Source organism: Triticum urartu, chromosome 3 (genome assembly GCF_003073215.2).
Source record: "Triticum urartu cultivar G1812 chromosome 3, Tu2.1, whole genome shotgun sequence".
In the NCBI taxonomy this organism is placed as follows: Eukaryota; Viridiplantae; Streptophyta; class Magnoliopsida; order Poales; family Poaceae; genus Triticum; species Triticum urartu.
Genome location: NC_053024.1, coordinates 6,994,615 through 7,020,441, shown reverse-complemented (window position 1 = coordinate 7,020,441; position 25,827 = coordinate 6,994,615). Strand labels below are relative to the sequence as shown.

At 44.8% G+C, this 25,827-nt stretch overlaps 1 protein-coding gene and 2 pseudogenes across 1 annotated transcript; 1 reads left to right on the top strand and 2 right to left on the bottom strand.

The window, feature by feature from the left end:
- Window positions 1-8,635: 8,635 nt before the first annotated feature.
- Window positions 8,636-13,440, bottom strand: LOC125546448 (annotated as a pseudogene).
- Window positions 13,441-22,120: 8,680 nt separating this feature from the next.
- Window positions 22,121-22,966, bottom strand: LOC125546447 (annotated as a pseudogene).
- Window positions 22,967-24,579: 1,613 nt separating this feature from the next.
- Window positions 24,580-25,371, top strand: LOC125547553. Its single transcript, XM_048711378.1, has 2 exons — window positions 24,580-24,713; window positions 24,836-25,371. Exons 1-2 carry the CDS (start codon window positions 24,614-24,616, stop codon window positions 25,111-25,113), a joined length of 378 nt encoding a protein of 125 aa, XP_048567335.1. The 5' UTR covers window positions 24,580-24,613; the 3' UTR covers window positions 25,114-25,371.
- The last annotated feature ends 456 nt before the right edge of the window (window positions 25,372-25,827 follow it).

Here is a 25,827-nt window from a genome sequence, read left to right as displayed (position 1 = left end):
TGCAACAAAATAAATTGGCCTTGCCATATGGCTGCGACATTGCGACAAAAAAATTCCATTGCGCAAAGCAGACATTTTCTTGCAATAGAGAGTAGGTATTTCAACATGATAACTTTTGTGGTAGTATTTGAAAAGATATTGCAACATCGGTGTGATGTTGCATTAGTTACAAGTAAAATAGTGGAAAATATATTATTCGAATTTATAGATATTAAGTTATAATTTTTGCAAGCTCTAAGGAGTAATTAAAATATTTCTAAATTACACCAATTTTAATTAACCAAAAATGTGGAAACAGTTTATAAATGGTTAGACCACACTTTCTTGATAGGAATACATATTTAACTCGTTAAATTTGGATTTGAAATGGCCAAGAAATGTTCGCCTATGTAAAAAAACATGTTGACGAGTTTCAAAAAACATGTATGCAATTTAAAAAATGTTTGTGAATTCAAAAAAGATTCAAGAATTTGTAAAAAAGTTTATGAATTTAGAATATGTTCGCAACTTCAAAATTATGGTGGACATTTTTCAATTTGGTGAACAAATTTTAATTCGAAAAATGTCACCCCAATTGGTAAAAATGTTTACCGTTTTGAAAACAAATATCAGGAATTTAAAAATATTCACAATTTCAAAAAAACAATTGTACGTGCTGAGTATACACCAGGTCGCTCACGCCAAATAGGAGACCGCCAAAAAAATGAAAACGAACAAAAAACCAGAGCACACAGAACACAACTGGGCCATAGCTTTAAAACGAAATATACAGGCCCTCCCAGCCCAAAGGAAAAGACTATGTATACCTAAATGGATTTCTGTTGCTAAAAAACACCTAAATGGATTTATTTTCTCCAAAAACCTAAATAGATTTGTTTTCACCCAAAAAAAACCTAAATAGATTAAAAACTAAATATATAATAAGTGCATCTCCACATTTATAGCACATACACGCTTGGTATCGTGGTTAGCACGTGCGTAAACAGCGCACAGGTCTCAGGTTCGACACCCTCCGCGTGCTCTGTTTTCTTTTATTTCTCATATATCCCACTGACATATGGGCCCATTCAGACGAGCGGGACCGGGCTAACGTGTCATACTGCAGAATACACTGTACATAGTCCTCATTGTTTGAAAAATTCCCAACAATGTCCAGAAAATGTTTATTCCCATTCTAAAAATAAACGTGACACTTAAAGGAATAGTCACATATATACCAATAATATATGTGAAATTTTCCAAAATGTTTATACAATGTAAAAGAATGCATAGTTTACAAATAATGTATGAGAAATTTTCAAAAGTTTTTACAGTGTAAAAGAAAACTTTGCATAATTTGACAAAATTCCCAATAACGATGGACTAATAATTATTTTGGAACTCGTCGACAAGTTTTTTTTGCATAGGCGAACATTCCTTGAAATTGGGGAACAACTTTTGAAATTCAGAAACATAGTTTTGTGCAGAATATTTTTAGAAATTCACGAATTTTATTTTGAATCGGCGAACATTTTTAAAAAATTGAAATATTTTTTTAAAATTCCGAAACATTGTTTTGAATATTTTGAAAAAAATCATGGAATTTGTTTTGTGGAAACGGACTTTATTTTTCGATCATGATTGTTTTTTGAGGCGATGAACATATTTAAAAAAGCTCATAAACATTTTATAAATTTATGAATTTTTTAAAAGATAAGTATATCTATATAATAGACGTTGCATCCCCATTTAAACATATCACAGATTTGCCCTGGTGGGAAGCGATGAACGTTTTTGAAAAAACTCATGAACATTTTCTAAATATATGAAATTTTTAAAAGCCAGAATATCTATATAATAGACAATGTATCACCATATTAAACATATCACTGATTTGGCCTGGTGGCTTGCTTGCCCAGCGATGGGGCAGAACCTTGCGCATGCGAATCCCCTCGTCGTGTTTTTTCCTCTTATTTGTCGGCATGCTTTTTTCTTTTTATTACTCGGCCCACAAACAAATTGACCCGTTAGCTATAGAAATACGAGATACTATGCAATGTGTAGACTGTTGTTTCAAGCTCAAAGACCGTATTGAGCACGTATTTTCTTATGACGGGACCGTATTGAAGTACTTTGCAACCACCAGGACCAAGTTGGACTTCGCCAGCTAGCGACTACGAGGACGATAGATGCAATTATCTGAAGTATAAATCACAGAGAAATATTTCTATTATGTAGGATGTGGCACTTAATCGGGAGTAATAATCTACACTGCAGGAGAGTGAGGGTATCAAATAAAGGATTGTTACTTCAAAGCAGGAAAGTGACCAGGTGGCAACTCGCAAAATCAGAAGCTCCAACCCAATCAAATCACGAAGCACTGCCACAACATATGGACGACTCGAAGATACGGAAAAATCCTGCGCGAACGACACACAAAATACATGTCTAAGCCAGCTCGGGTTGTCGCTTCCTGGCGCTGATAGACAGGGTCCACCACACGACCATAGGCCGGAGCGCTCTCATTTGAGGGAGCTTAGAAACATAGAGATCTGCACACAATTTTCTTGCTGGCCGGAAGAGATTTTTTTTGTGTGTGAAATGCTAGAACTAAATTTAACTTCATTGCAAAGCAATATTTGTTTTCAAAGTTTGGATTTTGTCATGGCAACTAGGAAGTAAACAAAGATACACAATTGTAGATCCTTGCTGTAACAACACGTTCCTAACACAAAAGATCTCAGAACAAAATTGGTTTGATTATTAATTTACAGAGTTGAATATCTATGGTTGTTGTTGAAACAAAAATGACATGATTATGTTGGACCTACTCTAGCGCGGAGGAACTCTCTATGGATTGTTCGGTAAGATGAAAGATGCTTAGATCACCCCATCTCAAGATCAAAATGTGAGATCGAGACTGACATAGATCGACCGTCTCATCAACCCATCCCATCTGTAGTTATGTTTCAAGGCAAGAATATAACCTAGTAGTTTTAAAGTGAGGGTCACATGATGTTTTCTGTGGGCTGTAGTTCAAAATTGGTCAAGTTTTTGCTACTTTCTGAAACGATTTCTGAAATTGTAGTGCAAACCTGGTTGTACGTACCTATAGCCGGATCGTCCGGCGACAACGCGCTAGCACCGGTCGCAACCCCTACTTCTGCAGGACGGCAAGCCCCGTCCGACGAGCCGCCCCTCTGACCTTGCACGTCGCTCCTGGTCGGCCATGGCTCCCGTCGCCCTCTTCCTCCATCCTCGGTGCTGACCAAGCAGTTCCTTTGTCCCTTTTCCCGATCTTCCCCCGGGAGCTCGAGCCTTTCCACCGGCCATGGATGCAAGCTTCCCACATGCTGCTTACCGCCGTACTTAGGGAAGATGACGGGCGTGAGACGATTTCATCGGGAAGCTCCTGATCTAGTTCGGAAGGAAGATAACGGTGGTAAGACGGTTTGTCGGGATTTGAAAACACTCAATGACAACAACAGTGCAAAATATGGTATCCTCTAAACATATGATGCCATGGATTGGTCACGTTGAACTACTTATACGCACCATACATGTATACTAAATAACCGGGAAACAATGTATAAATAAAAAATATACAAATATCGACGCCGAGAACGTTAGAAGGGAGGGCGCCGGATCGCCCCTCCATGATTCTCGGATTTGGTGGTCTTTTAAAAAAGAAATAACTTACAAACATATTTTAGTAATATTATTTTAGCAGCATATATATCTCATATTGCTTTGAAATATTTTTTTCTAATTTATTTCATTATTCTAAACATTCCATCCAAAAATAATTACTTTCCCACCACCTAATTTCAGTTTACTGTAGTTTGCGCCAATATTTTGTGTTCCCACCAAAACAAATAGAGTCTACTTATCCTTTGCCTTCCTAACTACCCACGATTATTATTCTAAACCAAATCACAGGGCGTCTTCATGGGTGATTGGATCTGAGGTCTCGTCCTCGTTCCTCCGTCACGGCGTCAACACAGCAAACCACACCGGAGTCAACTGCAGTACGAGGAGTCGTCGTCCTCGATCTCGCCCTCCTCCCTCTCCTCCGTGCCCGCCGACACGGGCCGCGTCTCCGTGTCCTCGGCCATGCTGCCAACAACAGCGATGCGGTCTGGTGTCGGCGCCGACGGAGTTCCCGTCTTCTTCCCTGCATCACGAGCGCAGTGCCGGCCTGCCTACGTCGGGGTTGCTCGCCACATGGCCGACCCGGAGGTGGAGATGCTGCGACCAGGTTCATCACCAAGCCGCATCCCTGAACCTCCATAACGAGTGCTGTAGATGCAGTACCGCCGCCGTATCCCGCCCCCATGATCCTAACGAGCAGGCCAGATTCGCCGCCGCCGGGAGCAGCACAGAGTCGTGGTCGTGCGCTACCATACAGCCTCAATGCGTCAACCCCGGCCATCTCTACGTGGGACAACTATGCCTCACCATAGATGACCTCCAACACCGTCCTGCTGCCCAAAAAGGAACGAAACATCCGGCTCTCGGACGACTTCCCCTGCCCCCGCTAAGATCGCCCCTTTTAAACAGCTGAGCGGCATCGCTCCTATGGTCTCCACCATCAGCTTCGTGTCTCCCCCCTTTGGTGACCTCAAAAGCACATACGTAGTATCAGTATCATAGTTGTAATTACTAATCCATACAATTATTATTATTTCGCTGTTATTTGCAGATATGTTATCTGTGTGCTAAAGTTGGCTGGGTACTTTGGCCACTTTCACCGGAAATATCAAAGATAGAAAGGAGCATATATGGTTTCATGCCTCTCATGTTTCGGTACTGTACCTACAAATTTTTAGATACACATTGGACTACGACATAGTATTAAAGTGCGCCACATCGGCTATATCATTGCCTCCAAATGGTTACTTGATCTCTGTATTATAGTTGATGGTGTAATTGTTGTTTCAGCTGGATGTATATCTGATACAGTCACCGGTTATAAAAGCTTTTGATTTGCTTAGTAACTTTTGTTGTAGATTCTAGGTTTGTTTTGTAGGACCTTCCATACATTAACAAATATATTTTTAGCTGATTGTTACCTACTTGACTTCATTTGGCCACACCAGCAAGTTACATATATATGTTGACTCCTGCATGAATGACAGCAATGTATTGGCATCTACCTGCTGATCACGAGTTCATGACTGAGATTCGAGATGGATAAGGTATCCCTTCTTAACACGAATATGTTTTGTTTTCCTGAAAGAAAATCTTGACAGTTATGCAAATTATGTTCGGATCTCCTTATTCTTATGCTTTGTTATTCAGGACACTGCCGCTTAACATCATCTTTTAATTTTCTTTATCATGAACATCTATTTCAATGTTGTTTCTCAGCGATTGGTGTAGGTCATTCAGAACCCACTCCAACATTTGTTCGGGTTTGTTACGTCTTTGCCTCCATTTAATTAGCCACTTGAGTTTTTCAAGTTATCATGCATGTATTACTGGATAATTCATCACACTTTTAATCTATAGTAGACTAAGGAGATTTATGCTGCTACCGCATAGGTAATACTTCAATGGTGAGCTACCTTCTGCATTGTAGAGTTCTCTTTTTAAGGTATGCCATTCTAATTAATTTTTTGATTTTATATTAGTAATCATTTGTTCAGTCCCTATTGTTGTGAGCTCCATGGTAATTATTGCCTCCTAATTCTAGCAAATATTTACCGGTTATGTATGGTTCTCTATTTGCGCATCACCAGGTGTAAAGGGTCCAATATAATCAATTCACTAAACTTATCTTGGGATATTCATATGTAAATTTCTATCAAATGTACACAATTTCCATTTTTCTGTCGGTGTAAACTTACCAGATTATTTATGTTTTTCTTAATTTGCTTCTGGGAACAACCGAATATATGCCCAAGGAGTAGTGAAGTGGGTGCTCTAATCTTGCTCTTTCTTTTGCTTCAGAATGAATTGTCGTCGGGCAAACTGAATAAAATACTGTAGAGAACCACGACACCAAGGGTCTTCTCCTTTGCCAAGAGATTATTTCCACTATGTAACTCATGTAACCATGTTTATTTTTGTTTACTACACATAATCTTGATAATTTTGTTCTCTTTCATTATGATTTGGCGAGGCATCGTCTATGTACTGTGTTATGCCAACATTTTACCATCCAATCTTATAATCCATCTACACAGAGAACAAATGTAGAAAATAGAAGTGGGCTGATTTCTTGCCCAGCTTTGCTACGTGGTGCACATGTATTTTCTGCTCCAATGTCATCACGCCATGTGATCCGTCCTTTTCTAGGGAATATTAATCCATCTATTGCTATATGATATAACTCAAGCTTTCTTATTCTTAGTCATGAGCTTTGTCCCCTTACTTATATTGATATTAGTTTGCCAGGGCTCCTGGTTCCATGGCGTTCCTTAGTCTTTGGTGGGCATACTAAAAGGTGAGGGCTCTCCTGGTCAAACAAGTGGAATGAACGCATGCTCTTTTCTCACATTGAAGGACCATAAACTGCTGATGGGCACCTCAAGTTTCTCCCCCATTTCAGTTCGCTTTGGAAATCTCTTGCAAGCTCAAGTGCTCAGTTGTAAGGTATTTCTTAGCACCAATTTAAAAGCAAAGTTAACACTCAAAATCTGGTCCATTGTAAAAACTTTTTTCATCCCTGATCATAATTGTGCCATATGCCAAGCTCATGTCGAAGCATATAGTTGTACTTTTGTTTGATTGTTGATTTGGCTTGCAATGTTTGGACATTCTATGGCCTGCATGGTGATGAGGCATCTAAAACATGGCAGAGATAGAGATTATTTACCAATAGATCAATAGACTATTTTCCATGGAAATAGCCATTTTGGGATGTGTTGTATTTGGAAAGTATGTAATAGAAAAATCTTTGGTAATATACTTGCTGGAGAATTCAAGTTGTTAGCACCTACAGTAGAGCTGAATCTAGGAGAGTGAAAAGAAAATTGTTTTGTTGCATGGATGACTGAGTACTTTGGCACTGATTCAAAATTTCAGGTTATCTCTAAGATCACTCTTTGTCTACTATGTGTTAAGATGAAATTGCTTGTCTGACTGGTTATATTTGCTTTCAATGACTTGATAGGAATACAGCCAAAAGAACACCGATACCCGTAAGAAACTGAAGACAATAGACAGAATTGGATCAAAATCTTATTTGCAACTAAGTTTTGAGAAGGTATGAGTCTAACTAAATATGTATGCCTCGCTGCTAACTATGGTTTCATGTTTCAAGCATCTCATTGCTATATTACTTGCAGAGAAACTTGGAAACTGGAGAAGAGTTAGATTGTATTGCTCTGTGGGAACTCACCCACACGAAGAATGAAACATGGTCTAACACAGAGTCCCAGTATATTTACGTGAGCACTGACTTTTGGTTAATTATTCAATGATGTGCATTCAGCATGCTTCTTCATCAGCTTGGATTATTCATGTGTTGGATCATGTTATTCTTGTTTCATCATTTATAGTGTCAATATTGGTGGATATTTGCTATGAGAATTATGAATTTTATGAATCTACATATTATACGTATGGTTTTGAATATTCTAATTGAACGCCTGTATTTTTTTTACGGTTGCAGTAGGCTATTACCACAACCCAGTTTTGGTTGCCACATGTTAGCACCACGAACAGTTTAAATTGTCGCAATAGTTTCTCGCTACAAACATTTCACCCGCGGTGAAACCTATTTATCACCACCAAAACTAGTATGTTGCAATTTCCTATTACGACGTCTAAAATATTTGTTGCCATAATTTAATGCCACAAGTGTAGCGGTTCGTGGCAAAATGCCTAATGCCACGAAAACAAGAATTGTTGCCATAGTTTATTGCCACGGAAGAGTACGCGCCACAAAATGAGCATCGTTGGCATATGTTCTTTCCACAAATGTCTATTGTCACGAGCTATAAGTGGCCATGATTCGTTACATGTTGCATTAAAGTTATCTCCACAAAGCGAATTGTGGCATAACGTGAGTGTTGTCACGGGAAAACATGTGGCAACTTCCCACATGGTTGTTGCAATAGCACACCTTATTGCCACAATTATTTTTTTGTGGCAATAACCTATTACCATGTGTCCAGTCGCAACGGCTGTCAACGAATGATGCTTTGTGGCAATAGGTACTTATTGCCACAAGTTGGCATGTATTGCGACGAACGATTTTGTTGCAATAGACCCGGATCCTTGTAGTGGGTTTTGCTAGGACGTGGAGAATAAATTTCATGTACTCACTTTCTTCATTTGACTCAATCTTAAGGGGTCATGTAGATCTGCGACTCGTAAGACGACCTACACATGACTTGAAGTTAAGCAGCACCTTGACGAACAAAAAGGTACACGAACTGATCATTAATTCTTCAAGGCAGAAATGGACTCATTCTCTCAAGTTTTTATTCATTCCCATGTTTCCATGGGCACCAAGTGCTGCTACAATACAACTACCCATAGCGAAGAACAGTCCGAGTTCTAAACTATTACATTACCATTTCCCTCTCTAACAATGCATGACTAAACCTTTAGCCTTTCCTAATTGATCCATCTCACCGACACTAATAAGCTAGCTAGCTACGGCTAGGCTGTAGGCTACTCCTAATCCTGATCGTCTGGGCTGCTGCTACTGCTCCAGCAGCTTGTTCATCGTGGGGGTCTTCATCTCCCACGCGTGCAGGTTGGTGACCTTGATGTCCGACTCGCCGTTGTTGAAGTCCAAGAGGTGAGTGTCGTCCCCGGTGGCCTTCCGGTAAACCCTCGTCAGGATGCACGTCCTGCCGCCGGCCCCGGAGCTCTCCACCACAGAATGGTCAATCTGAATTGAAGTTTGACACATGGCAAGCTTAGACCCCTCTTGCAGTGGTGCATTTCAGTCCAGAGCATATACACTCATCATGTGGTTCCATATATACGTTAATACGTACCAATGTCCTGAGGGCGATCTTCTTGGTCTTGGCTATGTCGAAGTTGACGAAGCTGGCAAAGGTCGGCCTGTAGATCTGCGACTCATATGACGACCTGTTTGATAGCAATCACTGGGAATTACTATTGGATCTTGGTGGCCTTGATGCATGTGACTTTAGTGAGGTAGTTTATCTTATATGTAACCTTGTCGGGTCATTGCACATGAGGACGACGTAGTTGGTGTCGTTGGTCTTGAACACCCTGAAGAAGACGGCCGTCCTCTCCTTGAGGTCGTTGGAGGCCAGCAGCCAGAGCCCGAACGGCCCAACGCTACCTTTGACGTGCTTGTTGAACTTCTTGCGTTTTTTTTATAAAAGGAGGATGTATCCCTGGCCTCTGCATCTGAACGATGCATGCAGCCATATTATTAATTATTCGTAAAGACCATACAAGGTGATACATCAATAAGCTTGAAGCCACCATCTTGACAACACCGTTGCTACTCCTATCCCCTTGACGAAGGCGTGCCGAATGTCCGGGCTTAATATTAAACAGACATCGCACTAAAGCCTAACATCTAAAGCCGGGTGTCCCCTCCAAGCCACTATCTGGATTGGGTCCCACACCGGTCAGACACACTCCCAGTGAGCACCGCACACTGCAAGGGCCGTCACCTCCACCATCCCTTGGTCCATCCTAAGAGCAAAACTGTTGCACCGACCTTGCCAGACTTCTCTGCCATCAACGCCACTATGACTCCAGATAGTTTCCTCCTCCTGCACGAGTCCATATCCAGACGCGCCCATCGCCGAACCTCCACGGCGCCATGCCGCCAGGATCCGCCGTCAGCCTCGCGGTAGATGTAACACCACTCCTGCTCTTGTCCCCTCCAGCCAGCACGTGCTACAAAACGATGCCCCCAGGAGGGACAACGACATCGATGGTGCCATCATCATCCGATCCTGTAGACCCAAATCTAGGGTTTCCCCCGGAGCTCACACCGTCGCCACTGCTAGAGCTACACGGCGCCCACCACCCATAGCATCTCTCGCCCGGCCTCCCAAGACGGCGCCTCCATGGAGGTCACGATGCGCAGGGCACCGCCGCCGCCCAATCCAGACTGTATTTTGAACTTTCGTCTGAAAGGGGTTCGGATGTGGATAGGAGGGACCTCGGCTTCGCCTCCAAGGAGGGTAACGACGCCGTGGGACACCGCCGATGCCGGACCGGACCAGCCGGCCAAAGTTTCCTCCGGTCCCCAACATATACCACCAAACCTCCGACTGTTCCGGATCCGACAGCGAGACGAACCGAGACCAGCAGAGATGCAAGTACCATGGGGCTCAACCCACCAGAAAGAAGGATCAAGAAGGACAGCCGCCGTAGATCTCCAGCAGTGGCGAAGCCACATGTAAGCTGGGAAGTCAATTGACTACCCAGCTTTTTGATAAAATCTATGTATATATGTATATATCTTGCAAAAAATAAATATAAATTATCTGACAACACCACTTCAAATTGACTACACTGCATTAAACTTCTGGCACCGCCACTGATCTCCAGGCGCCGGATCCAACGATCCGACGAGGCCAGCGGTGTAGACCACCACCCTGCGCTGGCCGACAACATCCAAGCGCCAGATCCAGATGGATCCGGCCTGAACATGGCGGCGCCCGCGACCACCCGATTTGAAGACCACACAGCCACCACCTCGCCGTGGAGTCGCATCCAAGCCGCAGCTGCTGTGCCGTGTCGCCAGCGCCGCAACGCGCCGCCGCCAAGATGCTCGCCCGCCACGCCGCCAAACCCTGCGCTAGCCCGATGCCTCTTCGCGATCTGGTCGTCCCGAGACGCCCAAGACGCTCCAAGGGGGAGAGATGCCCCGCCGCCGCCCAGTCAGCCAAGCTTTGCCCGGCGGCAATGCAGACAGCGGCGAAGAGAGGTGGAGGCGGAGGAGGGACGAGGAGGACAGCGGCTAGGGTTCTCCCGGGTCGCCTGCGGGGGCGACACGAGGGGGGCGAGGGGAGGGACGAGGGGGACGGGCCTGATGGCTCCCGTGGTCAAACTTCTCCGCCTTGTCTAGGTTCCTGATGGCAAACCCCGCCTCCACGTCCGACTGCACGGATTTGAAGCCAGTGACCTCGAAGTACACCCCACCCTTGACAACCTTGTTGCTGACATTTACGTGCTTTGAGCGCAGCGACTTGACCTCCTCCTCGGTGTCACCTGAAAAATTCAGCAACAATAATACGTTTGGATCTCAGCACGTACGGTAGAAAACATACTAGCAAAAGACATTTTGTTCATGTGGAACCGTAGCTAGTTACCTGGATGTCGGCCCAGCATTGTGGCAGTCATCAGGAATGGTGTCGGACTCGTTTGCCCAGCCCGAGAGCACGCGACGCTTCTTTGCCAGGTCGAAGAAGGACTTGAAGGCGTAGAAGTCACCGTAGTCGTAGCGGAGGCCGTAGTTGTTGTCTGGGAAGGTAGGGTCGGGGGTGTACCTATCCTTGTCATGGTCGTAGGTGCCGACAGTGTAGTACTTGTACCGTGTCAAGTCTAGACTCACCTTGAGCACATACTTGACCTCCTCGGTAACAGTGCGGTCGTGCAACTCCATGGTGTCCACGCCGCTCCGGTGGTGCTGGCTGCCTCCAGCCACCACCATAGGGTAAAAATCCGGGCATTTCCACATTCCTGTGAGCCCTCCGTGCAACGAGCGGTGTTCCTTGGCCCACTTCTTGAAGTCTCAGCCCTGATACAGCACCACAACCCCGCTCATGTTCTCCTTGCTGCCCACCACCAACCTCCAATGTCTGCACATAATTCACATGTATCATGTACATACAACATACAATGTCTACGTGTATATCACATCACAGTATATAGTTTCTGTTTTTAGGGGACACGGTATATAGTAGTTTGTAACCATGCATGATAGATGTCAGTGACTTCATACATTAAAAAGAAATACTTCTTTCAATGTCAGAGGCGGAGCTGTGTGTGATTAGCGGGAAGGGGGGGGGGGGCATCGCCCCCCCCCCCCCCCCCACCCCCCCCCCCCCCCCCCCCCCCCAGTAAAAAAATTACGTACCCGTCAGGCCCGTACCACACAATCGTGGGATCGCGGAACGCGTTCGCGTTGATGTCCTGGTTGGTGGTGATGATTGGCTTGTAGTCAGGCTTGACCCACTCCCGGAGGAAGGGATCGGAGAGGTTGGCAGGGTACGCGCGACGTTCTGCACCTGGTGACTGTAATATACTCTTAGGTTGATCTGTTATTATTATCAATAATGCAGTTGGATAAAAACACAGAGTGTGAAAAGCTAGGGTCCCCTGCCAGTGGCTGCCTCCCCTAAAAAGCTAGGGTTTCTTGCCTCCCGCCGGCGCCAGTGTTGGTTCGCCTCGTCTCCGGTGGCCTTAGGTCCATGGGGGTGGAGTGGATCCCGGCCCTTGCAGGTGGGAGGGCTCCGTTTTTAGATCTTTCTTCAAATTTTGGTATGGTTTGTGTCTTGCTTAGAAAGGCGAGATGGCGGCGGCTCCCTGAAGATGGAATAAAGGTCGTTCATCTATTTCCATGTGTCTTCAGGTTGAATCCTTCTGATCTACGCTACACTTCATCAGCGGTGGTTGTTGTTCTACTGCGTTGGTCCTATGGGGTCTGAGCACGACAACTTTCCAACTGTCTACTACAAGAAGTTTTACCCGGCTCCGGTGATGACAGCGGCACCTTCAGGCACAATGTCTTCACCATTATGCAGTAAATGTTCTTGGGCAAAACCAGCACAAATGTTGTTAGCTTTTCTAATGGCGCAAATGATTTTTCCCCAAAATATCTCTCTATCTTTTTTGCAAGGAAAAGGGGAGGTTTATCCAAATATCTCTCTATTGCCCATTTATAGTTTGTTAACTAGAAATTCTGCCAAATATCCAAATATCCGAAATTTCTTGCTGATATAAGATCCCAAATATTCTGCCAAAACTAAACAAAGATTAAAACTATTGTGATGCGCTTGTTGAACAGATGCGAGCTATCTTTTGGAGGCTAAAAAGCCAAACATGTATTTTATTCCCTGTGTTTCTAAATATAAGTCATTTTATAGATTTCAAATGGACTACCACATACGGATGTATATAGACATATTTTAGAGTATAGATTCACTCATTTTGCTTCGTATGTAGTCACTTGTTGAAATCTCTGGAAAGATAAATATTTAGGAACGGAGGGAGTAGTTGCTTTGGGGCTCATCTCTACTCCTAAGGGGGAGTTGGTAGGCCAGTAGCCCCAAACCCTAGCCGCCAACTCCCCTCGTGCCCTCCCCAACCGCCGTTGCCGCCGGCACGGGCCGCAGTGGCGGCGGGACCGGCGCAGATCCAGGGTGGTCGGGTGTCACGACATCTCCTGTGGGCGGAGGAGGCGTTGCATGCGAGGAGGCCGGGGGCGGCAGTCAGGGCGGCGCCGTTGCGAAGCCTCCAAGGCCGGCGGTGACCTGAGATTTGGTGGTGGCGGTGGCGGCGCTCCATTTAGCGACGGGGCGGCTGCCTGTAGATCGGTGGCATCGAAGGCTGCGGATCTGGCATCCTGCCCAGATCCGTCAGGGTATGGCCTTGGCCAGCCGGTGGCGCGAGGAGGACCGGTGAGGGGAGGCTGAAGGCTCCCTGTCGGCGTGCCGACGGTGGCACTCGTCTTCACGGCAAGGCTCCGTTCGCCTCCACCCACTTGCGAGATCGGGGGACGCGACTTCCGCTAAAAATCGCGCCGACTATGGTCATGGCGGACGTTGGCGGTGTCTGTGATGTCGTTCTCTTCTCGAGGCATCGTTGTTGCAGGTCGTGGCACCCTACTCGTGATATTCTGGGGGGAACCCTAAATCTAGGTCTACTGGAACGGACGATGATGGCACCTTCGATGCCATTGTCCCTCCTGTGGGCATCGTTTTGGAGTAAGTGCTGGCCAGAGGGGACAAGATGAGGTGCGGTATTACATCTGTCGCAAGGCCGGCGGCGGATCCCGGTGGCTTGGCGCTTCGGACGATCGGCGACGGGTGCGTGTGGACGGATAGGTGCAAGATGGTGGAGTTGTCTGGCGCCGTGGTGGCATCGACGGCAGGCCAGGCAAGGTCGATGTGTCAGTTCCTGCTTTGGAGAAGGACCGGTGGAAAATGGCGGCGGCAGTCTCTGAGAGTGTGCCAGACCGGTGTGACCCAGTCCTGGTATGTGGTTGGGATGGGGAATCCGGTTTTAGATGTTAGGTTTTGGTGCGATATCGGTTTGGTATTAGGCTCGGACAGTTGGCACACATTCATCAAGGAAATAGGAGTAGCAGATGGTGGCTGCAGGCGTACTGATGTATTGCTTTATATGGTCTTTATGAATAATTAATAAAATGGCTGCATGCATCGTCTAGATATAGAGGCCGGGGTTATATCCACCTTTTAGAAAAGAAGTAGTCACGTTGTAGTTTCGTCCCATCGGTTAAGTTTCACCTCACCTCCCACCACCACCCTATCACAATGGTTTTCTTTCCTCCCGCCTGCCGTTGGTTTTTTTCCCTTCACCTTCCACATTCATTTTTTTCTTCTCCAATCTGGTATTTTCTTTAATTCGTTCGGATCGAGACTCTATCGTCGTCCATCAAGTGCAGCAAATCTCTCCCGAGGGAAAGAATGCGGATGAGATCTTGACCACAATAGCGACTTGTGTGAATCCATTATGTTGTCCGCACATATCCAAACACCAGCGGCCACTGCACTCGTGCTTCTTTGTGCGCCGCTCCCGCACGCCCGTTGTGAACCGCGCTTCTCTACCTGCTGGCAGCCTGTTACCACTTATTAGCATATCTACATGGTGTCATGTGCAGTTGTGCCTAAATATTTTATCCATTATCTCGGATGGCTTCACTATGATTTATATAAGGCAAACACAATATCTTTACTATGCCATTATGTATGTTTTCGAATATTGCCTAACAATGTCTCCACCAAGGGGCGAGATGCCCATCCAAACACTATAGCGCCGTGATAGTGTGCTATTTAAAACTATAGTCTACACTAGAGCATGATAAGTAAATAATTATTAGTGAATGAAGGCGTATGCCTAGTAGCAACTCTGTGTATTTGTCAATTGACTTTTATTATGTAGAAAGATAGATGGTGTCTGCATGTAAAAAGAATTCAATCTTTGGTGGCAGATCACTTCTCACAAAGCAACAAAGCATGTGCCAACAACAATGCCTGAATCAAAATATAAAGAATTCTATCCCAGATAGCCATATCACTTCTCACAAAGCAAGTCTGAAATCTGCTATCAGCATTTAAAGTTGGACCTTGTAAAGTTCTATTTTTTTTTTTGAGATAGCTTACCAGGCTTGCTGCCTGGTTGTAAAGTTCTATTTTAACCGCAGATGGGTATGCGTTTGTTTTCTCAAAACAATTTGGAACATACCATGCTACTCTTTCTTTTGGTCTTCTATTAATTAGTTATTTTTAGCAGTGTTGCTGCTGCAAATTTATCTTTTTCCCTGGTTTGATCTACCTCCAGTTTCATTTTTTTAGCATTGATGGAGGATAGTTTATTATAGTGGAGGTGTTGTGAGATATAGTAGTCAAGTTCTGGTTGATCATACTGTAGTCGAAGGTGAGCACAAGAACAAGTCGTTTGGCAATCTATAGTTTCTAACTGCATGGCAAGGATGCATATATATTACGTTTGTGAAGCTAAGTGAATACACGACTCAGTGAATGAGAGGTTGCAGACGATTTGTCAAGTCATCGCTATGTGAAGATGATGTGGCTTGCCACATCAAGTGTGAAGGACAGACTAGGGTTAACGAAGTCAAGTGTGGGGTCTGGAGGTCACGGGTGCCAGAGATGGTGGCAAGGTTTAGAGGTATGGCCAACGACAGAGGCGGCGACTCAGGCAGGGGGCGACGAGATAGAACATGACAACACTTGCTAAACCCTAATGACGGTCAGGTGGCTAGGTAGGGAGAGGTGGGCGGGTCGATAGGGTGGACAAAGATAAAATTAGTGGTGGCAGACAGAAGAAGAATAATAGTAGTACAAGTGGGTCATCACCGATGGTGGAGAGGCAACGGGTTAACGAACTCAAGTGCGGGAGTGCGAGGTCGTAAGCACCGGCGATGGTGGCATGGTTTAGAAGGATGGTGACACGGTCGATGTATAAAAGGTAGAGGCGGGCGGAGAGGAAGAAGAAGAATAGTAGCGGAGGTGGGTCGTCGCTGGCAGAGGAGGGACATGGGATTAAGGGATTCGAGTGTTGGGGATTGTGCGAATAAGTTCTGTAAAATTTGGGATTGTATTTGTGATGTTATGGATTTAGATCGTGCCTAGATGACTGAATAATACACAACCCATTCCAACTACAAGCATACTCCCTCCGATCCTTATTTCTCTGAGCATAAGGTGAAGCAGAGATACCAAGGAGGTCCTCACTGTGTATATTTTGGACGAGTTTGTCCCTGTGCACGCACGGAGAGAGCACAATTTGTTTAATCATTGCATACAACAGATCGGGTGGCCGCCTCAATCTGCTTCTTTCTCCCGCATGCATGCGCCATGGGCCCGTTTGCATGCCACTCTGATTGGTTGGAGCACCGGTGCTGCTGCCAAAGTAATGAATGCGTACGCGATAGGTGCAGGGTATAGATGAAAACAGTCGCCAGCAAAAGGTAGTACGCAGACTAATTAGGAAGAAACGGGCAAAGTTATACGCAAAGAAAAAAGAATCAGAGGGAGTATTTTCTTTTGAGTTGTCAATAACATGATTGTGTTTGAGAATATGACGTCTGTTAGCTGATTTGCAAGACAAAAGATGTGCAAGCTGATATGCCAATGTCCTTGGTTATTTGAGCTTGGTGAGTAGCATCTTATTTTTTAGAAGCCCGTTGAAACCCACAGACGTTCTACTAATAATAATAGTTTACGACATTTTCTCTTTGTTGTGAAACAACACCTCAATCCATTAAACTTTCCAGCAATAGAAGAACCCCTATAAAAAATGGAAATTACCACATGGTCCCTGGGCATTTTCCAATATATTTTTGATGGGGTTTAATCATATTGCATGGATTTATTCCGTCTTCATCATGTCATCATGCTTAAAGTGCTATTTTGTTTGTCATGAACTTAATACCATAAATGCAGGCAGGAGTCGGTCGATTGGTGGAGTGATAATCGTAGATGCAGAATCGTTTCGGTCTACTTGTCACAGACGTGATACCTATATACATGATCATTCCCATGAATATCGTCATAAGTCTGCGCTTTTCTATCAATTTCCCAACAGTAATTTGTCTACCCACCATATACTATGTTTCGAGAGAGAAACCTCTAGTAAAAACTATGGTCCTCTGGTTAATTAACTCATATTGGTAAAACCAAAAACACCTTGCTGCAATTTTACTCTTTTTTATCATACTTTTCAATTTATCTATTTATCATTACTGGATTTAATCCTTGCATGTAACAAGTTCAAGGGGATTGACAATTGACAACCCTTTTCCCTGCGTTGAGTGCAAGTATTTGCTTTTGTGTGTGTCGGTACTACTTACTAGGCATTTGCTTGGTTCTTCTATTGGTTTGATAACTTTGGTTCTCACTGAGGGAAATACTATCCGCTACTATATTGCTTCACCCTTTCTCTTCGGGAAAATCACAATGCAGCTCAGAAGTAGCAATCCTCCCTAGTTATGGTGCAATACTAGCTTAGCCCGCGCGGCGACACGCCGCGCTCATCGACCAGTCACGACTATGTAGACTATGGTCCAAACAATAGAGTAATAAATAGTCATTCGCTAACAATTAAAGAGAGGCATAACGATACATAAAAAGGTTGAAGATGACAAAAAAGTTGACTTATTACGACCATTCAAATGCATGGACACAAGTAGAACGATTAATATTGATACACCTCTAACAAGAACTGCTTACTGAAACCATATACAGCTCACCCCCTACATACCGGGCTGTACATGGAGATACAGACACACAGTGATAAGAAGTTGGAAGCACTTTTCGCTTGAATGGTTCATCTATTATTCTAAAAATATTTGTATATCCAATACAATATTTATCAGTTAAGAAATGTATTATAATTTAAAATAATACACATATTTGTAAACATTTAATTTTAGAAATTATTATTTTAATCATATAAAAAATTAATGATTGTCAGCACATTTGTGTAGATTAATGTTCATATAATTAAACATATCCATAATTTAAAATCTCAACTACAATTATTTGTGTGTTAGACATAAATGTTTGTATTAATAATTTAATATTTGTGAATATAAAGCTTACACACATTTGTATTACTCTAAACTATAAAACATATATATATATAATACTTATAAGACACGAATATTTAGAACTTATTTCTATTCCTGATAATAATTTACATACTATCTCATCCCAATACAGACTACACACAGAGCAAAAGGAGTGAATCTACACTCTAAAATATGTCTATATACATCCGTATGTAGTTTATATTGAAATCTTCATAAAAACTTATATTTAGGAATGGAGGAGTACAAATTTCTGAAAATAAACAAAGGTGCAAAATGGGCTGCACAGACAATAGTCCATTTCAACTAGCTAGCCCACTGTCTGTACAAAAAGGATATATAGGCAGTAGTCACCGAATTGAACGTTTATTATGCGTCTAGCATTGCTACTGGAGGTATGATGTTCTATTTCTATATGTGTATAATTTTCCTATTATACTGTTTGCTAACAGGAAGGACCCGCATGTGCTATTCTGTGTAATTATATAATCCAGGGAGTTATCTGATTTCTTTTTACTCCCAGTAGTGACGTGTGGGCCACTGCCACACTGGCATGCCATCGAGACAGGATAGGATAGAGGACGCGTCTAGCGGGCGGCTGGGTGCCCGCTAGCGCTCCTAGGCGGCTTGCTGTTTTTTTTTGCCAAATATTGCGCGTAATTATCCTTGTGGCTAAAAAGGACACTGCTAATTAATCACTTTCTATGTGGTTTCTTCTCACGTGATGGATGTCTGCATGTCACTGCATTAATGTTTCTCATGTTCGTTTCTTGTGCATTAATTTTTAGCTTTTAAAATTATAAAAGACATATCTTCTAAACCGCGTGTCGAAATTCAGATTCGTTTTCACTGTTGAAACCCTCGCGACGTGCTCTTCAAAAGTAGATCCTGCATGGGGATGTTTCGACAAACTAGTCTTCTTGCCAACTAAACATCAATATGTGTGCAACTAGACTACATTCCCGCGCCAACTGAGCATATATGTGTGTAACTAGTCCTGCAAACTAAATATCAATGTGTGTACAATTAGACTACATTGCCGCGTCGATTGTGCATATGTGTGTGTGCAACTAGTGTCCTGCCAACTAAACATCAATGTGTGTGCAACTAGACTACATTACAAGCCAACTGAGCATATATGTGTGCAACTAGTCTTCCTGCCAACTAAACATCATTGTGTGTGCAACTAGTCTTCCTGCCAACTAAATATCTTTGTTTGTATAACTAGACTATATTACAAGTCAACTAAACATCAATGTGTGTGCAACTAGACTATATTACAAGCCAATTAAACATCAATGTGTATGCAACTAGACTACATTACGAGCCAACTAAACATCAATGTGTATGCAACTAGACTACATTAAAAGTCAATTGAACATATGTGTATGCAACTAGTCTTCCTGTCAACTAAACATCAATGTGTGTGCAAGTAGACTACATTACAAGTAGGGACGATGGTTGCACATCTACAACTAGGTAGTTGGCCACGACAGTAGACTAGTTGCAAATCAAGTTGTCATGGTTGCTACGTTGCAACCTCATAGGAAGTTGGATTATCCAGCTCTAAAATTTTATTTTGAAAATAGTTGCAACATGTGGTACTAAAGTTGCACAACACAGTGCTAAAGTTGCATCATATAGCTCCAAAGTTGGCATCAAAAAAATTTCATCAAAACATACCTATGCGTGATCTAGTTTTAAAGCTGTCGATGTGAGGAGTCCAAAGGTGAAAACGAATCTGAATTCCGATGCAAGGTTCGAAAAATATGACTTTTTTAATTTTTGAGGAAGGTAGTTAAATCAGTCACATGCGGAGAGAGAGAATGCACATCACGTACTACTTTTCCTTCTAATTATATTTCCTGGCCCACTATTTTAAAGAGCAACAATCCAAAACCAGTCCATATGATTCAGCCCATATGGCACCTGGACTATGTCCGCGCGGGATCGAGTGGCCAGGAGCCGGCCGCTCGGTTCACCCAAACAGTGGGTATGCACTTTTTAGATTTTAGGTAGGATAGAAAGCATTGTATTTGAAGCCATCATAAAGTTAGATATCACAAATCCGTATTTTTAAAGTTCTAGCACCAAACTGAATATCCATCATAAGTTCTATAACTCCTAGTGATATTACCTTTTCTAATATTTAAAACGAAGATGAAGATATAGCAATGTTGGTAACTTACAAAAATAACAAAAAATGTCCAAAAAAGTCCAGTAACAGTTTCAATCAAAATGTTAAATGACTATTTTTTTGTTTCCTAATCTTTAGGCGGAGCTGGAAAATAATCCTCGAAACCAGAAGCCAACCCATTCAGGATAAGACATGGTGTAAACAAAGCGTACATCCACATGCCACTTACATTTTTTTTTATGAATCACGTACAATTTTTTGAACAGAAGTACAACTACCATATAGTACTATTATGCATCAATTAGAACTACTCCTTCCGTTCTAAAATACGTGTTCCGATCTTGTACAAAAACCAAGAAGAGAACATAAAATCATTAAACATGTCCAATTTCTAAATACAAACATAGCATGAGGACAAAGTGGCATAAATGCTAACCATAAAATCATGCAGAGGGAAAGTCCCATAATCTAATTTATAGAGTCCCGCGTATCTACATAAAACTTCCTCAACTGATTTCTGAATGGAGAGCTAAATAGCTAGTCAGAGATATACAGGGGGATGTTCAGCAAGAAGTAGCTCTATAAAATTAGTACGTATTATCTATTTGTACAAATCCACCGCTGGTAAACCAGAAAAACAAAGGGCATGCGCACCACACCACTTCATAATTATGAAGAGACTAATTTGCTCAGTATCACTTTGTTTTTTGATGACAGATCTACAGTATGCGTATTTTTTTATAACGATTTACAGTATAAGTATGTCAGCGAAGCAACAATATCATCTCATCACCCGGGAAAGTATCTAGTGCTTCCAGACTTGGGGTGCTCCCGGTGCTCCAAATGTCCGAAAAACATTTTTAAAATGTTCAAAAAATTCTGAAAATGTTTTGAATTTTCACATTGATGTCAAATTTGTCATTTTTGTATCTCGAGCAATGTTTCGAATTTTGATTTGAAATTTTGTGACAAGAGACATCGATGTTCCGTCGATGTGCTGCATTTTTCAGAATTTTTTGAACACTTTAAAAAAAATTCGCATCGAAGCACCGGGACCACCCTAGGCCTGGGAGCACTAGATACTTTCCCCTTATCACCCACGTCTTTGGGCAGGACACACGTCGGCGTGACCGCGCGGCCGTGGCCCAACAGCCACAAGACCCCACACCACGTGGTCAACATGGCCATTCACCTTCAGCGATCTGTGCTTGGCGGCAGCATCATGACGTGCTCCTTGTTTCTCGCTGTTCTTAGCGACTCCAGTTCAGCAAACTTGCCGTGCACATACATGTCCCAACTCACAATTGTTAGAGTGAGCATTACGTACCACCGACAGTGCGTGCGGCAGGTGAGCCGTGAAGCACATCCACCGTCCCGTGATCCATCGCGCCGTTGAACCTAGCGACGGTGCTCTCCCACAGCCCTGCTACCTCTGACGTGGCAAGCGTATTCCAGACCCGCAGAGCGCGCAGCCTTCAGCATGGCCGTCACGCTGCCACATAGGAACCCCATATACCATCGTAGGCGATGGAGGAGCTAGAAACAAAGGCGACATGGTAGTGGTGCGAGGTGTGCACGGGGCGATGTCAGTTTTGCAGCGAGACCCCTAGACCGACACTGGGCAGAGGAGAGGACGCGAGCGAAAGAGCCTCGCCAGCGCAACCCACATCGCTTGGATCTGGCCAGTCGTCGGAGGCCGCCAAGGTTGGCCTGGAAGAAACTTGTTGTCTCTAGATGGATGTGTTCCCCGCGATGATCTAGGCGGTGCGTGGCGTGTAGATTCTAGAGAAGGCAACGCTGAACGGTGTAGGAGAGGGAGAGGAGCAGCACACGCCCATGTTACCGCAGTAGCCGAACACCACACACTGGTCCGCCACCGCCGATCACTGCTCGGTCGCCGTGCCACTGGCGCACCGGCGTAGTAAGCGCCGAAGTTGCCGTCCGTGTCAAGGCACACGAACCACAGCATGTCGCCACTCTCACCGTAGTTGCTGTTGTAGGCAACGACAATGGAGGAGGAGAGCATGTTGTCGGTGAGAGAGACGATGCGTTCGTCTGCGTCTTGATTTTTGAGCGTCGGGAAGCTGAGCGTCTTGTTGGCGGTGAAGGTGGAATTGTAGCCCTTGTTGAAGTAGGCGACGGTGGCGGAGCCAGCAATGGCCCACCTGAGCGTTAGGTTGCCGGTGGCCTTGTCAACGATGAAGACGTAGGGGCCGGATTTGAGGTTCATGCCGGAGGCAAAGGTCTGTGACATGACCATACTGCCCGTGGGGTGGTCGAAGGACTGCCACAGTACGCCCGCCACGGAGTTCTTGAGCACGAGGTTGCCACTCTTGGAGGGCGACGACGGTGCCGGATGACTAGAGCACGACACTGGAGCCGTTGAGCAGCTGCCGGTCGCCGATGGACGACAGGCGGAGTGAGCCCCCAGAGTCGACAGGCGCGCCGTCGCCCGTGGACCAGCCGGAGATGCCGCCGGCCTAGGTGACCGTGGCGACGAAGAGCGACAGCGTGCCCAGGGACGCCACAAAGGCCAGGAATAAGGTGGAACTGGGCGATGACCACGCGGCCGAGTTGAAGGAGCAGCAGCAGGGAAAGCCCATATTTATAGGAGCTCGGACAAAAGCAACCCGACGCGAGACGCCCAGAACACGCAGCCAAAGCGGCAACAACCTATACATGCAGACCAATGACACACATGTTACGAATGAAAGCAAAATTGCAAACCGGACGCTAATGTGGCACTCTCAACAGAATATGCGAGAAAAGACAGGCCCACCTGCCGAGAGAGGTCCGTTTGACACACGCACACATGCAAGAGAAAGGAAATAAGGAGGGAAAAAACAAAGTGATGGCCAGGGATAAGTATGCAGATCCAATCGTAGGAACGTGGTTAAATCGAACACCGGCCCCAGCCTACACATGCAAGCCAATCAAAACACGTCGTTCAAAACACATTGGACCAATAGCAAACCGGTGGAGCAAATCCAGCGTAAAGTGGTAGAGCCACCCAACACACACACAAAAACGCGAATCACGTTGACAAAATTTACAACGAAAAACTACAGTCACCATGAATTTGTACCCCACAGTAGCCCAAACTAATGCACGTGTCCTCATCCCACATGTTCTCAAGTTGCTTTCAAACAAGTGGGTAAACATGAGGGCGTAAACTTCCCCAGATATAGTGGCTTGGTTACGCAATTCTACATCAGATTGTTAGAGATAAATTTGTCACAATTGCACTAGTCTTGGGCCAAGCAAACCCTAATATTCCATTCAGTAGGGACCCAATAGGGCATAGCCACGCAGCATGGAATAATAAATTACTCACATCACATGTGTGAAGCTCATTCAGCTGTCAAACTGATTGGGTGAGTGTTGATGAAACTTGCATCAGAATGCTAGGTTTTCTGTCAAGTCCTTATATGAGGCGGTTCGCGGAAGATAGAGACCTTTTTTTACGACGGCGTCTAACCCAGCTTGAGCGTATGACCAGGGAGGTTTTGTCCCATCTTGGATGATGTGTAATCTCCGCAGAGCATCTACCCCATATTAGGATGGGCTTTGTATTAGTGCTGCAAGGGCATTTCCTTTGGTTGTGTTGGAGTTGGTTGTGTGCATTGTGTTGTACAGTAGCCCAGACATTCGCTTTCTATGGCTGTATCACCTCTATATATCCACGGGATGGAAATATGTCCTTTGTCGAGAAAAAAATCCGCTATCGAGCTGACTGGCCTGTGTTTCTCAAAACGGAATCACGCTGGAGGTATGATGCGAATGCGACCCGATCCGCTTTTGCCGCCCATGGACTCCGATTCTTGGATGATTTCTTTGGTTAACTAGTGCATAGGTAGGAGTGATCATCGAGTTAAAACTCAGAAGTGTACTAGTGTACTGATCCGTCGGTGGCAAAGGCAAGCATGCACGCCACCATCATCGTATATGTATGCGTGCAGGTGCAGGCCACGTACGAGATGCTTGCACGCCCCGACGCGTTCACGTGCATTCCTGATTCGCTGCACGTTTTGGGAGCAACGCACATGATGAAATCCTACGCGCCCCTATACATGATGCACCATGGTGTTCAAATTCAACGCTCTACGGGATTCTGAAAACAAAAAACAAAAGATCAACGCTTGGGAGTACTTGTTGACATGAAGTGCTGCCGGGGCTATAAATACGGGACCGGTGCCTGGAGGTTTCATTCACCCAAGAGCAAGAGCTAGCTGACTGAGCAGCCGGTGGCCATGAGGACATACATTGTTGCCACCCTGCTGGCGCTTTCCCTGGTCGGGCGCCTCTCCGCTGCCGTCGCCGAAGACACCATTATTCGTCTCCCGACCCATGGTACGTGACTTCCGCACTATTCGATCGACAAGATAGTTCACCCCTGGGCATTTTACTACTCCCTTTGATCCATATTACTTGTTTTAGATTTGTATAGATACGGATATAATGGGTGCGTGCAGGTCTAGGGGCCGATGGCGCCGGGAGAGTGACGGCGGGGTTGCCGCCGGGTATGGGGCGGCCGAGCTGCTGCGACCACGAGAGGTGCGGCGGGTCTATCCTGCGGAGCTGCCGCTGCCTGGACGACTTCGAGCACTGCCCCGCCACCTGCGAGGACTGCGAGAGGGTGGTGACTCCATCTGGCCGGTACGGCTACTACTGCCACGACAGTTACTTTGGCGGCCCCGCGCCCAGGTGCACCAAGGTTGGCCGCAACGGCCACATCTCTAGCAGTAACTAGGCGTCGCCGCCGACGTCCGCCGCTTGGATGTCCATGCAGCCAGCATGCGCCGAGTGATGCATGGTGAATCGAATGAAGCGAGCCGGCCGGCCGGTGGGCTACTAATGGACAGAGTGAATTGCTGTACTAGTGTTGTTCACCTGTTGTGCTTGCTCTTTCTTTTCTTTTCGTCTCTTCTCTTTTTTATCTTTCAGGTTGTTGCGCTGTAACGCTAGTTTAATTGCATCGATGAATGAATAAGATAAGCTGTGTTGATCAGATAGTTGTGCCGTCTAATTTGGATCTGTTCGGGACATCTAGTTGCTTTTTTTCTTTCGGACAAGCAAAGTGGCCCGCGCAAATGCTCAGGCAAGCTCTTTGTTTTTGTTTTTTGTGTTTTTTTTGGGGGGGGTGGGGGGGGGGGGGGTGTAAGAAGGTAAATCAGCCTGTACCAGTTCAACAATGTTGCTCAAGCCGGAGCCCAACCAAACTACAGTACGAGGAGTACTTTTACCTTAGGCAGCGAGTCGATGACTAAATTTATCTTGCCAGCGACTAATTATAGCACGGATAGATGTCTCGGGCAAGCTCTTTGTTGTGTTAACTTTGTTTTGGATTCATCACTACAGCGTGGATTCAGTGCTCGTTTTTCAAAAGAAAAAAAAAGAATAATCACATACTCTATCACGCAATATCTATAGCCATTGATTGGTGGTGGAAGTTTATGTGTGAAAT

Coding starts and splice junctions, on each gene's coding strand:
- LOC125547553 (XM_048711378.1), top strand. CDS start 24,614: ATGAGGACATACATTGTTGCCACCCTGCTGGCGCTTTCCCTGGTCGGG. Junction 24,714..24,835: donor TATTCGTCTCCCGACCCATG/GTACGTGACTTC, acceptor GGGTGCGTGCAG/GTCTAGGGGCCGATGGCGCC.